Source organism: Sinocyclocheilus anshuiensis, unplaced genomic scaffold (assembly GCF_001515605.1).
Source record: "Sinocyclocheilus anshuiensis isolate Anshui unplaced genomic scaffold, SAMN03320099.WGS_v1.1 scaffold1077, whole genome shotgun sequence".
Lineage (NCBI taxonomy): Eukaryota > Metazoa > Chordata > Actinopteri > Cypriniformes > Cyprinidae > Sinocyclocheilus > Sinocyclocheilus anshuiensis.
In genome coordinates this window covers 19,936-33,577 of record NW_015557123.1, presented here as the reverse complement: position 1 = coordinate 33,577, position 13,642 = coordinate 19,936, and the positions used below count along the sequence as shown (strand labels likewise).

The 13,642-nt window shown below is 40.7% G+C and overlaps 1 protein-coding gene and 1 pseudogene across 3 annotated transcripts in view; both read right to left on the bottom strand.

Annotated features, from left to right (window-relative positions):
• LOC107677836 (insulin receptor substrate 2-B-like) overlaps window positions 1–6,946 on the bottom strand; it is a 46,247-nt gene extending 39,301 nt beyond the window's left edge. For all 3 annotated transcript variants that reach the window (XM_016472878.1, XM_016472879.1, XM_016472876.1), the window contains exon 1: window positions 3,253–6,946. In XM_016472878.1, coding sequence (XP_016328364.1) covers window positions 3,253–6,694 — 3,442 coding nt within the window. In that variant the 5' untranslated portion in view covers window positions 6,695–6,946. The remainder of the gene's footprint in view (window positions 1–3,252) is intronic.
• Window positions 6,947–9,636: 2,690 nt separating this feature from the next.
• The window catches only part of LOC107677831 (retinal guanylyl cyclase 2-like), an 18,578-nt pseudogene continuing 14,572 nt past the window's right edge, over window positions 9,637–13,642 (bottom strand).

The following is a 13,642-nucleotide window of genomic DNA, read 5'->3' as shown; positions in this document are numbered from 1 at the left end:
TTTTTTAAAGTTATGTGAAATATTTTTTTTTTTTTTTTTTATATATTTGTATTTGCATTTTGAATGCAATTTGGCAATTAAACACATTAAATGGGTTTCGTTTTCACAGTTATTAATATATGCAATTTCAGCAATAAAAATTTTAATTTTTCTAAAAAGAAAACAAATTAGTTACGTTTAAAACATCAAAATATTATTTATACATTTGTAACTGCAGGTTAAATGCATTCATGTCCATCTGAGCTGCATTAAATTGTGTAAATACATCTAAATGCCACTTCAGATGCCGCCGATTCTGTGTTTCCACTGCTTTGCAAAGAATAATTTTGTTGATACTGATTTTATTTGTTTGGTAACAACCCAAATGTCTTATTATTGTTATTGACTTTGATTAACTGTAAGAATTTGATGCAAAATTACTTTATAAAGTGTAAAAAAAAATGCCCATAAAGGGTAAAAATCAATTTAAACTTAATGGAAAAGATTAATTTCTGTCACTGCTGTGAACTGACCACCACACGGAATATGAAGAATATCAAAATCTTTAGAAGTCAGCTGTACCTTAAGGTACCAGCACAACACACTCGGCAAAATATTGCCTGATTATCGTTATCAATAAAATCCCAAAAAATAGAGACATCATTTTTTGTCAAAATCACACACCCCTATGTCATATGCACTTGCAGACTTATGGACAGTTTGTATCTATGACTCAAAAACAACAATTAGGCAGGCAAATCCAGCCGACACAAACAATATCACAACAAGTGATATTAGTTATTATATTAAAACCTAGTAAAGTTCAGTGACCATCCAGACCAACATTTTGTATAGACACAGGTTAAAAGGTTTGGAATGATGTAGTTGATGTTGCTAATCTTGTGTAATCTTGTACAGATAGAGTGAATGTGCAGGCCACACAGAGATGATGCAATCCATACATGAAGCTGAGGTTCACTTTTGAGATGATTCGCTGACTTTTGAAAAGACAACATAAACTGTCACTCTATAACTTAGGCAATTAGTATTTTCACCAACAAAAAAAACGTTTTACATCAGTTATTTCTATCTTTTGCTGTAGTGTCAGTAGGAAATATCAGTTTACATTACTAAACATTCCTTTTGCTATTAATTGCAATAATCCAGTGAAATTTGTTTGCACAAGGAGTCTGACAATAGCCAGTGCTCCACACAGAGATCTGATCTCACCATCATCCAGTCCGTCTGGGATTACATGAAGAAACAGAAAAAACTGAGACAACTCCAAGACACTTCAAGAATCCTACCTGCAAAGCTACCTGAAAAACTATGTGCAAGTGCACCTAGGACAAAAGCTGTTTTAAATGCAAAGGGTGGTTACACAAAATGTTGATCAGATTTAGCTAACAGAAGTTAATTGATAGATAAAATCTCACTTTAAACCATTTTTACACAAGTGCCTAAAACTTTTCACAGTGCTGTAGTTAATGGCAAAATGAATGTTTGGTAATGTAAACTAATGATTCCTACTGACAAACTATCAAATATCTGACTTAAAACCATTTTTGTTGGTGAAAATACTAGTGGCCTAAGACTTTTGCACAGTAGTGTATATCACACTAAAACTATATAGAGAAGGTATATCACACACAACGGAAAAACTGAAAATGTATAATTTTACACATTGAAAGTGTACTTGATTCAATGTAAAATAAATGATAAGTAAAACATAAGGTTTACTATAAGTACACTATCTGCAGGTTGAACTCCCTGTATAACATTTAACTGTTTGTCTGAGCACTAGTCAACATTGACATTGACAGAGGGAGACCTGCTTGACATTTGTGCGATGACACAGTAATGGCCCAGAAATTACCCAGCAGTTTTAATAAACTAGTGAAGACTACTGGAATAGTATCCTACCTGCAGTGCCCCCAAAAGCATGGCAGTGTATTACGAATCATTTAGCCAATGACATATCATGCAATAATTTTTTACAGCTAAACCCTGCAGTCTATATCTGTAGCTAGTTGGCAGCTAGCCAACTAGCTACAATAAAGTTTCCTTTGTATCATCACCTGAGTCATACATCTACAACAGTTCTGTTTGCCAAAGGAAAAGAAGGGTACGAGAGAAAGAGAGAGGGTGAGAGAGATGCTATAAAGTTATCACTTGCTTTAAACCAAACTTTTTCACACACACACACACACACACACACACACACACACACACACACACACACATCCATCTCTTCTTCAACTATGATAAACAAATGAGTCATCTAGGGCTTGCTGAGAACACTGACTCACTAACACTTCATTCTCTCACACACCCTTGCAGCAACACACACTCAGCAGCTCCTAAACAAAGTGGATATAAAAAAATAAAAAAAAAAACATTCAGGGCAAAGGAGTTAGAGAATGCAACAGGAAGGAGATGCCAAGAGGAGGGGGTCCATTACAATAAAGTTGTGTTTTGTACACACTTAAAGGGATAGTTCACCCAAAAATGTAATTTTCTGTCATCATTTAGCCTACTCATCGATTCATTCCAAACCTCTAAGAATTACTTTCTTATTTATTTTTGACTGATTGCACAGACACTATTGGAAGAGAGCTGAACTGGATGATGACATCACTGAATCAATTAACTTACTTTAGCTGGAAAAATGACTCCGTTATTGTCTTCTTGCATCATTGACAACCTATTTTCCTCTTTAACACTGTAAAGCTGCTTTGACAACCAGTATTGTATAAAGCGCTATAAAAATAAAGGTGACTTGACTTTCTTCCAACTACACAAAACAAGATATTTTAAAAAATGTTGCAACTGTTTTTGCCCATACAATTAAAGTCAACAGGGTGCAAACAACGTTGGACTTTTATTGCATAGACAAAAAAAAAAACAACACATTGAGACATTTCATTTTATCGTAACTATATTTTGTTACACAGAAGAAAGTCAGTCATACAGGTTTGGAACGACAAGTGAGTAAATGAATAAAGCAGCTAATCTTTTTAACTAGTCTGCTCTGAACTATTATTTAGAAGATAAAAAAAAATATTCTTCCAGTATGGAAATACTGGAAACTGAAACAGAGGCTGACATATTCAAGAAAAGTGTCTTTTATATCAACATATTAAACACATTTAAAATAAAGACAGACTAACTGCCAGAAAGGAAAGTTTGTTCAGAAAGAAAGAGATGATTTTAGAGAAATGATTTTAGGAGACATGACTTTCAAGAAAAACAATCATATTTAAGATTGCTCACCTTTAGACGCCGATGTAAGACCCTCAGGTTTAATTAAATCTATGCTGACATAGGCACCATTCTCTGGGGGAGGAACGCTGGAGGATGACAAGGCAAGCGCATCATGACAGTTTCCAGGCTGGAGATCGTCTCTCAGGCCTAGGGCGATGTAGTTCAGGCCATTCTGGTGTTCCACAGGTAGAGTCCTTGCAGACCTCACAGAGGGGGAATCGGCTCTATCCGAGGAGTTTCCATGTGCACCCTCACTGCCGAATCTCACGCCGTCAGTCCAAACACAGTCAAAGTTCTGACGATTGCTGCAGCCCACCTGGTGAGCCCCACTATTGCTAGGCACGGTGCCATTGGAGTCCGTGCCACTTCCACCTGACGCTCCTGATGATGTGACAAAGGTCTCCGAGCTGTGTCTCCGCCTGCCCTGGGGATCAGCACGGACAACCTTAGGCTCAGTCGGAGGGCTGAAGGGGAAAAACTGTTGCTCCAGAACACACAGGTGCTCAAGCATGGCTGTAGGGCTCTTGGACTCCTCCTCAGGCCCAAAAGACATTTCCGTGTAGTCGTCAGGCTTACCCACCGTGAGCCCACTGCTGTGGGAGGATGAGGGCCGGATATATGAAGGAGGATTCCAGGGGGCCACCAGGGAGGGCCGTGGGGACCGACTCTTTGGTGGAAGACCATCCACCTCGACAGTCATGTAATCCTGTGGCAGCGGGGACTTGCGCTGCTCCCGGTTAATACTAAGGGTTGAGGGGGAGCAGGGAGAATATGTGGGCCGATACCCAAATTCAATATTGATGTATTCTCCAGGGCTGGAAGGGCGCACTGCCACTTCTCCTGCTCGCAGAGAGCTGTGCAAACTTCGCCTTCCCAGGGGCAGGCGGTTCGGCCGTACAGCACGGCGATCCGTGAAGCCATTATGTTGAGAGGACTCAGAAGGTGGGCACCTGCTACTGCGATCTGGGGTGGCTGTGGGTGAAATGTAGACTGGTTTTGCTGGGGAACTCATTGGGACATAATCATCATGCTCTCCCTGGTCTCTGGATGGAGCCTTGTATGAGCGAGGGAGGGAGAAATAGGGACTGTAGGATTTGGGGACACCAGGAGTGGTCAAGGCATAATAATTCTCAGCGGAAACCTTTTGAGCATTAGATGTGGAGCTGCTCTGAGACATATCCATGTATTCTGCATTCTCAAGGCGGTCTGAGGCTCTTCTCCCCTCTGCTCGTCTGCTAATGTCAGGGCTGGATGGGACGGGAGAGTCAGTAGCCCCACTTCTACCTGGGAGCATCATCATATAGCCTTGAGAGTCCATGTGCTGGGGAACATGTAAAGCAGCACTTTGGACTTGTGCAGAGGCAGAGAGGAGGATATTTGGTTGCATAGGCATGTAGTCTGCATCACTAGCGGAGGGCAGCACACCTACCATCATGGGCATGTACCCATCATCTTTAGGCCCGTCTGCAGGCCGTAGGCTAGGGGCCCGGTCCTGGCTGTGTTCAGAACTGGAGCTGTAGTCAGAGCAGAGGGAGGAGGAGGTAGAGACAGTTTGGACACTGCCACCCCAAGAGCTACTCTCAGCCACAGCCTCGTCCAGCGAGAAGGTGGTCTGGGTCATTTTCTGATAAACAGCGACTCCAGCAGCACTAGCGCCCCCAACCTGCCTGGAGAAGGAGGGTGTCCGCCTCCTTAAAGACCCCGTTCGTGAATCTTCATCTGCACTCTCATCTTTGATCGCCTCAGCTGCACTTGTTCCAAACACATCGCGATTCCAGCCCATAGCCATGTAGTCATTGAGGCAGTGCTCCTCACGGATCGGTGGTGTGTTTCCCAGGGAGTCAGGGGTGTTGCTGCGTACTCTGAAGTACCGGAAGTCTCCGGGGCTGGAGCCATACTCATCAGACGAGTTGAATCCTCCATCACTCGGGGATCCACAAATGGACGCGCTGGAGGGGCGAGTGATAGTGTCTGACACAGAGCCATGCCCGCTGCTACTGGACATGCTGATGGGACTGGTGGTAGAAGGAAAGTGTGACACTGGCAGCGAGGCAGAACGGGCATGATAAGTGGAGCATGGTGGGGCACGAATATAGCGGGCCCCAGCCCCACTGCTACTTTCCTGTCGGCTCAGGTTAGCACGGGCTGTGTTGAGATGAATAAGGCTACCTGTCACAGAGCGAAAGGGGCGGTTCATCGTGCTTTCTCCCTCACTTGAGGTGCGGAATCGATACCCACTTGCTCCACTGCTCTTCCTGCTGGGTGGAGTGCCCACCACAGACTCGGTCCGAGACCGCCGCTGGAGCCCTGTCTGGCTGGGTGGGAGGTTGCCCAAGTGTCGCCGTGTGGTGATGAAACCCATCGGGTTGGTGCCAGAAGACTGGCTTTTGCTTCTGGGCCTGAACTCGGCAAATGCCTTCAGTGCCTTCATGGTCTCTAGAATGGTCTCGTGCATGTTCTGAGCCACCACAGAATCATCCACCTGCATCCAAACCTCCCCAGGTCCTATAGAAGAAGACCGGCCAACCTCAATGAAAAAGAAGCTCTCTGAATGGCCGCAGCGTCTAATGTTCATCAGCTGCAAGTTCACGCAAGGTGTCTCAGAGTTCAGCTTCACCAGGTGAATGCTCTTGGCAGACAGACAGAGCCTATACACGCCGATTAGATTCTTCGTCTGGCCCAAACCCTTTGGTTTAACATTTACCTGCCACACTTCCTTAAAGTCAGTCCCAGGGGTCACAGTACCATATCCATCGTCAATCTCATCCGCGTCCAGGTGGCCTCTCTTCCCCTCACTCATGAGCTCACTGAGCGCCTGGTACCACTCCTCCTGCTCCTGCTCATTCTCAGCAACAATCGCAAAGTATTCATCCTTAGTATACAAAGCAATGAGATGTTTATTCTTAGAATCTGCCCTTTTATTCACCGTGAAACATTGGTAGAGATAGATCACTCTTTTGGGGTGAGAGGCACCAGCTGATGCGGCGGCGGCGCTCGAGCGCAGAGTGTTTCGACATTTCTTCTCACTGTCATAATATTCCAGTCTGCTCGGCCCCAGATGACTCGACGCCCGCAAGACGAAAAACCTCTTATGGCCGTGTTTCTGCTTTCTCAGATAGCCACACTTCCTAATGTCGTCCGACACGGCGGAACTGGTGTTCACAGCAGGGGAAGCTGAAGTAGTGTGTGTGTTACTCGCAGCAGAGTCCTCGAGCGCCCGGTTAAGAGAGGACGCGGATCCTTTCGTCGCCGGCGATTCCAGGTGCTGCTGCTGCTGTTCACTTGGTTGATGAAAAGCAGCGCTGCCGACATCAAGTACGGAAGGGGGTTCCCCGACAGAAGTGTCGCCGTTCGTCGTTGCAGCTGCAGGATTAGTCCCGACAGCCCGCTGTTGCGATTCCAGCATCAACATTGCGGCTTTGCCTTCTTGGTAGTTCTCGAAATTTGCCATTAGATAAGAGATTTAAGGTCACTTTACCTCAGGCTTATAGACTGAGACCCCATGTTTGTTTGGGGGGAACGGTGTCTCAGGCGGCGCACTTAAGCCTTTTCAGTGTTGAGTTTCTCTCGGCCGCCACATGAAAAGCAGGTATCCCAGCCAATGCTCCTCGAACTCAATGCCAGCAACTGCAACATGACCACATTTACCCGGTCTATTATCGGTAGATCCTCCTAGCGGGCTACCAATCTGCTGCTTACTACGGAGCGCACACAAACACACATGACTCGTGCGTCATTCGCCTGTGGGTGGGAGGAGGCGCCCGATTGAGCGAAACGTGTGATTGAAAGCTGCTGCGACCAATCACGATGGATCTTTTCGGAACTACGTGAATGGGACTGACCAATGGTTTCACTCGGCGTTTCACTGAACTTGCAAGGTGACGTCTGATGATTGATAGGGTTTTGTCCAATGACATTCTGTAAAGCAAGTTGCGTCATAGGGTGTCTAGCGTTCATTGGCTGTAGCGTTTGACTGAAGATTCATCCGTCCTATCACAGACGTTTTAGCTCAGTGTTGTTTGTTCCTTTTGGGATGTATATCACTTGCAAGTTTTCTATGTACAGTCAGGAGCCGATTGCTCCCAATTAGCTTTGTTATATGTTTGCCAAACATCAGTGAATACATCCTTTTATCGCATTAATCCGATTATTATTATTGTAGTTTGCCGGTGATTGGTATTTTAACAGAAGTAGTCCGGGGATTTGTAAAGTACTAACTTGCTAGCCACTCGTGTTACAGCAACTTACCTACAGTCTGAACTGCTGGCAATCGAGTTGGTGTTTTGTAAGTGTGTGTTGAGAGAATGTCCTTGTAAATTTATATTGCTTATATATTGTGAGTTTGGGCTCACAATATATAGCATCGTGCGTATCAAAAATCAAAACTCTGAAAAACAGAAGCAGAGGAATTAATAGCATCCATAACTGTCCCATAACTGAATATTAATGCCTAATCATCAAGATGTTTTAGTGTAAATGACGTTGAATTCATGGTCTAACTTTCAACTAGCCTTTATAATTTGCTATCAAATTATGTCCAGTTACAATTATAAATTATAATAAATAAATAATTATTAGAAAAGGCATGCAGCTTGTGTCTCTGAGCTTTTTTACAAAGAAAAAAAACCACGTGCATATGACATGCATTGTAGATAATGCAAGCTACTCTGGTAAACATTTCACACTGACTCTGACCTGCTAAGTCATTATTGTGAAATAATTACTGTGTTCACTCATTTGCAACTAAAGTCATTCAACTGAAATGTGTTTTGGTGAAATTGATGAGAGGATCCATTTTTAATGTTTGTTTAATTGATGGAAAGTTGGCATATCTGTAGCTGGGAGTTCAAGGTAGTTCAGAGTCTGAATATTATTAGAGTTTAACTTTCATAAGGTAAAGCTTTCATTAGTTTTCTTTTCCAGTGTGTACTTTGTGTCACTGATTTCCTCTACAGAGACACTGATGCCTTTAATGCTCCCTGACAGCATGACTGTTCTGTAATATCAACATGTATTATTGAAAATCTGAATTACATAGAAAACAACAGCCAACCTAAGTTAACCCTTTTCAAAAGATTGACCACCTTTGAACGCCTAGAGACAAGGCAGTTACACTGAGAAGGAAAATAAATAGCTCATACTTATTAAAAATCACTGTATATAATTTGTATGTATTGGTGGGTGATCTTGCTGAGAGTTGATGAACAGGTTTTGAGAGAAGGTAATCTGGTTAGGGGTGATCTGGTGGCTCTGCAGTCTTATAGTCAGTACTAGATAATCCACATAGGGCATGATAATGTTGGTCGCCATCTGCTGCGTTTACTGACACAACAAGAGGGCACTGTTTTACAGTATTTCTAAATTTTGGGTTAGTAAGATTTATTTAGCAAGTATGCATTAAATTGATCAAAAATTACATTAAAGACTTTTACATTGTTACAGAAGATTTCAAATAAAAATCTAAAAATAAAAGCTGATCTTTTGAACTTTTTATTTATCAAGGAATACTGGAAAAATGTATCATGGTTTCCACAAAAATCTTATTGACCCCATACTATATATATATATATATATATAGACACATCATAGTTTACTGTCTTTACTAAAACTAATTCTGGTTCTACAACCACATAATACGTTCACACATTGCAAATATGCATTTTAATGCATATTTTGATATTCTTTGTCACCTGGGTTTTCATGATAATCTTATTATGGATTATACTAATTGATCATGTATGAGGAAAACAGTTTTTACTCAAAAAGAAAAAAAAATCTACTAAAATCCCATGGTAAACCTGAACTTAAATCTAAATCTAAATTTATAAATCATCATATGCACCATATTAACACTGCATATTAATCCTGGTTGCACAAAAGTGTGGGTTTCTAGTTTATCGCAATACTATATTTACTATTTTCTTTAGTCACAGACAAGATTACTAAAAGGGATAATCTGCAAGTGAATGATATGTGTATGTGTTGAGTCTTTGAGCTGGACCTGATGCCCCTCGTGCTGAGTAATGGATTCCCAAAGGGTAAATTTAGCTCCTTGTGAGACTTTGGTATTTCATAAAGGTGCTTCATGTGGAGAATAGAGATATGTGGCTTCTCAGACAGCTGTACATGTTTATGATGAGCATGATGAGTGAGCTGGACCAACAAGGCTCCAAATGAGAAGCTTATGAGAAACTGAACTGCCATGTAGTTTCAGTATGGTTTGATAAAATGATAGCTTCTTCATTGTGAATCTTCTACTAAAAAGTCTGAATTTCTACAACAAAGAGATGTTCGTGTGCAGTAAACTGTGCACTCAAGCTTGCCCATTCAGGTGCTTTTAAAAGAAAAACAGGCTGAGAACAAGCAAGAACAAAGTTTTGGTACTCTTTTAGCTTGTTCTCTGTTTCTCCACATTCCATTTCATTCTGTGTGCAGGTGTGGGACCAAAAAGGCAAAGGTTAAAGGTCATCAGTGATGGTGGATCATGACATTGCCCTCATCGGATAGGGTGAGCTGAGCCACAGTGGAGATCTTCCTCACTGCCTTCTTAAGCATCACCTTAAAATCTTTTGATTCGTGTCTGCAAGACAGAAAAACAAAGAAGGAACATCAGCCTTAGTTTGTCTACTCTAATACATCAACATATGACATCACATGTTTTTCACTTGTCTGTCAAATACTTTTTTCCAAAAAACTACAGAAAGTATTTTTAGGAATACATTAATACCAACTTCATTCAACTGTTATATATAATTTGTTTTGGATTAAAAAAAAACATTTACATTATGTCACTTGGAAAAGCAAAACTTCCCAGATCTTCAAATTCAAAAAATGTTTCATATGGGTCCCTCAGTTGTCCTCAGTGTGAAAAGATGGATTTCAAAATCATATAGTCAGTATTGGAAAGGGTTCAAATGTGCAAAAGATGCTGGAAAATTACATGGATTTGTAAGATCTCTCTTATTTTGGTAAAATAAATAACATTATGCAGTAAAATATATGTGTGTGTGTTGTTTGTGTGTATATATATATATATATATATATAGTTTGTTTTGGTCTATGTTAAGACATGACATGTGAAACACTGAGAACAAACAAGACATTCAGAGCATGACAGAACACACAAACAGAAACATAACAGCATGCCAAACATAGATGACGGTCCATTTTGAAAAGCTGGCTATCCATATATGAGGAGTGCCATCCAATCTGAAAGGAGAGAGCTTTTATAACCACTATCTTAAGCAAGTCACACATCTTCAAGACCAAAAATATCTGAGGTTGTACAAAGTTACCATAAATGATGACATCACCAAATCATGCACACATACATTTTGTTTTAAGGGTTACTTTGGTAAACAGTCTATTACATTAACGTAAACTTTACAGTAAAAAACTTCATGTACAAATGTATAAACTGACAATTGCAGAAATGACCACAACAGGAATAAAAAATAAACTGTCTAGAAAGATAAAACAGTAGGATAATGTAGTATCACCTGGGAAACATTACTTGAAAGTAGAAGAACTGAGTCTTGTTTATGGTTGGAGAATGAAACCCAACCAAAATGGGAAAAAATTGGCAACAGCTTCCCACACTGACTCTTCCTGCCATCCTCCCCACCTCCCTCGACTCTCTGTGCCACATTGAGTAATGTTATACATTCTCCATGCATAACATTACCTCAGTTTTTCTTCTTTGCAAGCTGTGCTTCTGCTTTCCGCTTCCTGTATGCAGCTATCTCCTCCATCTGCAAGCCATGAGCCATTTGCCTGAAAAATACATTGGAGAAGATAAACACAAGACACACACACACTGCAGGACACAGGCCGCGGAAAGGCCTCCCCTTACCCTGACTTGAGAACGGGTGGCACAGGGAGCGGTTTGGTGAAGCCATCTCTCCCGGTGAGCCAGTAGGTTTCTTCTATACCTTTGCCCTGTGGAGAAGAGAGGATGAGAGGACAGAGCAAATAGCGTTCTTTCTAGTCTATCTAAACCCATGAACTTAATTATTCAAGAATTATTTTGCATTGTTGATCTTACCACTCATTGGATATTTTACCTACTCATTGGTAAGTAAAACAGCTTAATTTGGGAAAAAAAGTAGTAAGAGTATATTTTACTGCATTTGGAGGCAAACCTTACTATCACTATTAGTTACTGGCACATTTTACCTCCAAATGTTTCACACATTATACCCTACAGCTGCCATTTTGGGAAAAATACATAATTGAATTAATGCATGATCTTTAACTACATTATTTAGATGATTTTACCACCACTGCACCAACATATACAGCACAGCAAATAATGCTCCATAATATACACTACCATTCAAAAGTTTTGGGTTGGTAAGATTTTTAAAAAGAAATTTTGTCTCTTATACTCACTAAGGCCACATTTATTTGATTAAGAGTACAGTAAAAACAGTAATATTGTGAAATATTATTACAATTTAAAATAACTGTTTTCTATTTGAATATATTTTAAAAAGTCATTTATTCTTGTGATGACAAAGATCAATGAATTTTCAGCAGCCTTTGCTCCAGTCTTCAGCGTCACATGATCCTTTAAAGGAGACATAGTATGCCCCTTTTTACAATATGTAATATAAGTCTCAGGTGTCCCCAGAATGTGTCTGTGAAGTTTCAGCTCAAAATACCACACAGATCATTTATTATATTATTTTGAAAATGACTCTTTTGAGTGGAAGCAGAAACACGCTGTTTTTCGTGCCTGTCTCTTTAAATGCAAAAGAGCTGCTGCTCCCCGCCCCCTTTTCCAGAATAGAGCAAGAGAGCTGTGCCATTACAGCTCGTACCTGCTAAAAACATCTGCTTTGGTTCTGATTATCATGTTTATCGCACTGAAATCGTGTGTTTTAAACCATATTAGTTTAAACTTCAGTTTTCTGAGTGCACACATTCGAAACACACATACAGAAAGCGGCTGTCACAGCATGTGAGTACTAAACTAAGTTCTCATTCACACACAAGTTTACGTTAAAAACACACGAGTTACAAAAACAGTCGGTTATGTCTGTGAAGGTAAACAGCTGGGAAATAAATCGCATGTTTATTTTAGATCTAAATAGTGCTCTGTGCTCGTCTGTGCAGCCAATGACAGAACAGTTAGTATGTTTTGCTCAACCTTTTGCCTTGGCATTAGAGCTGGTACACCGTTGTAGCTTGCGAAAACACAATAGCGGCGGCGGCATGGGTGGAAATTTGCAGATTAAAGGTACAATATGTAAGTTTTCGCCACTAGAGGTCGCATTTTCAAAACAATAACAAAGGCGAAGTTTGATGACACTATGAAGGAGGATGTTCACGGATGAGGTAATGAATTATTTTTTTTATTACCTTTACCTTCCATAGTTATTTAAACAGCGACTAAATTATACAGAGAATGCAAGCAAAGAACATTTACACTGTCAAAGAACATTATGACTGACTTAACTTTAGCGCGTGTTTAAGCACTCTTAAAAAACTCCCCTTATAATCCATAAAGCGGTCTATGCACGGTTTTATTCATTAATTTAATTAATTTATAATAATTTAATTTATGCATTTAGCAGACACTTTTATCCAAAGCGACTTACAGTGCATTCAGGCTATACATTTTTTACCAGTATGTGTGTTCCCTGGGAATCGAATCCACGGTCTTTTGCGCTGCTAACGCAATGCTCTACCACTGAGCCACAGGAACTTGGTGTATGAATCTCTTACATCATACGTACATCTGCGCTGTGTTGTTTATGATGAGAGAATTCGCGTGAGAGCTGAATTCAGTCAGCGAGCGCCGTGCACTGAACAAAAACTCATCTGAACGCCTCTGATTGGCCATTGCATTCATAAGCTCAACAGACTCGTGTGTGATTGGTTATAATGCGCAACACTGTAAAAACGCATAAAAAATCATGGCGCAACACTGAGCAGATCTGAATTTAATGCCGCGGTCAACACTTTTCATTTAATTTGCATTTTATTCGTGACAGCCGTAATGGATTTAGTTTAAAGGCACAATATGTAAGATTTTTTTATTAAAATATCCAAAAAACACTAGAACAGTGTTATATATTTTGCTGACTTGTGTACTTACATTATCCCAAATGTTTCGAAGAATGTTTAAATCCAAAGAAATAAGCAATTTTAACTAGTGACACGGACCGTGTCTATAGAGTCATGGTGTCGCCTGCCAATGATGTCATAACCCCTCGATTTCCGGTTTTGTTTTGTAGAAAACATGGAAACACCAAAGACGCTTTAATATGTTGTGCGTTTTATTTACCGGTGACGACTGCACAGAGTAGCATTATAACAGAACTTTCAAATGTATCAAGTATGATAAAACAGCGGTGCTTTACTCCACATACGCACGACCGGAAGGAGCAGAAGC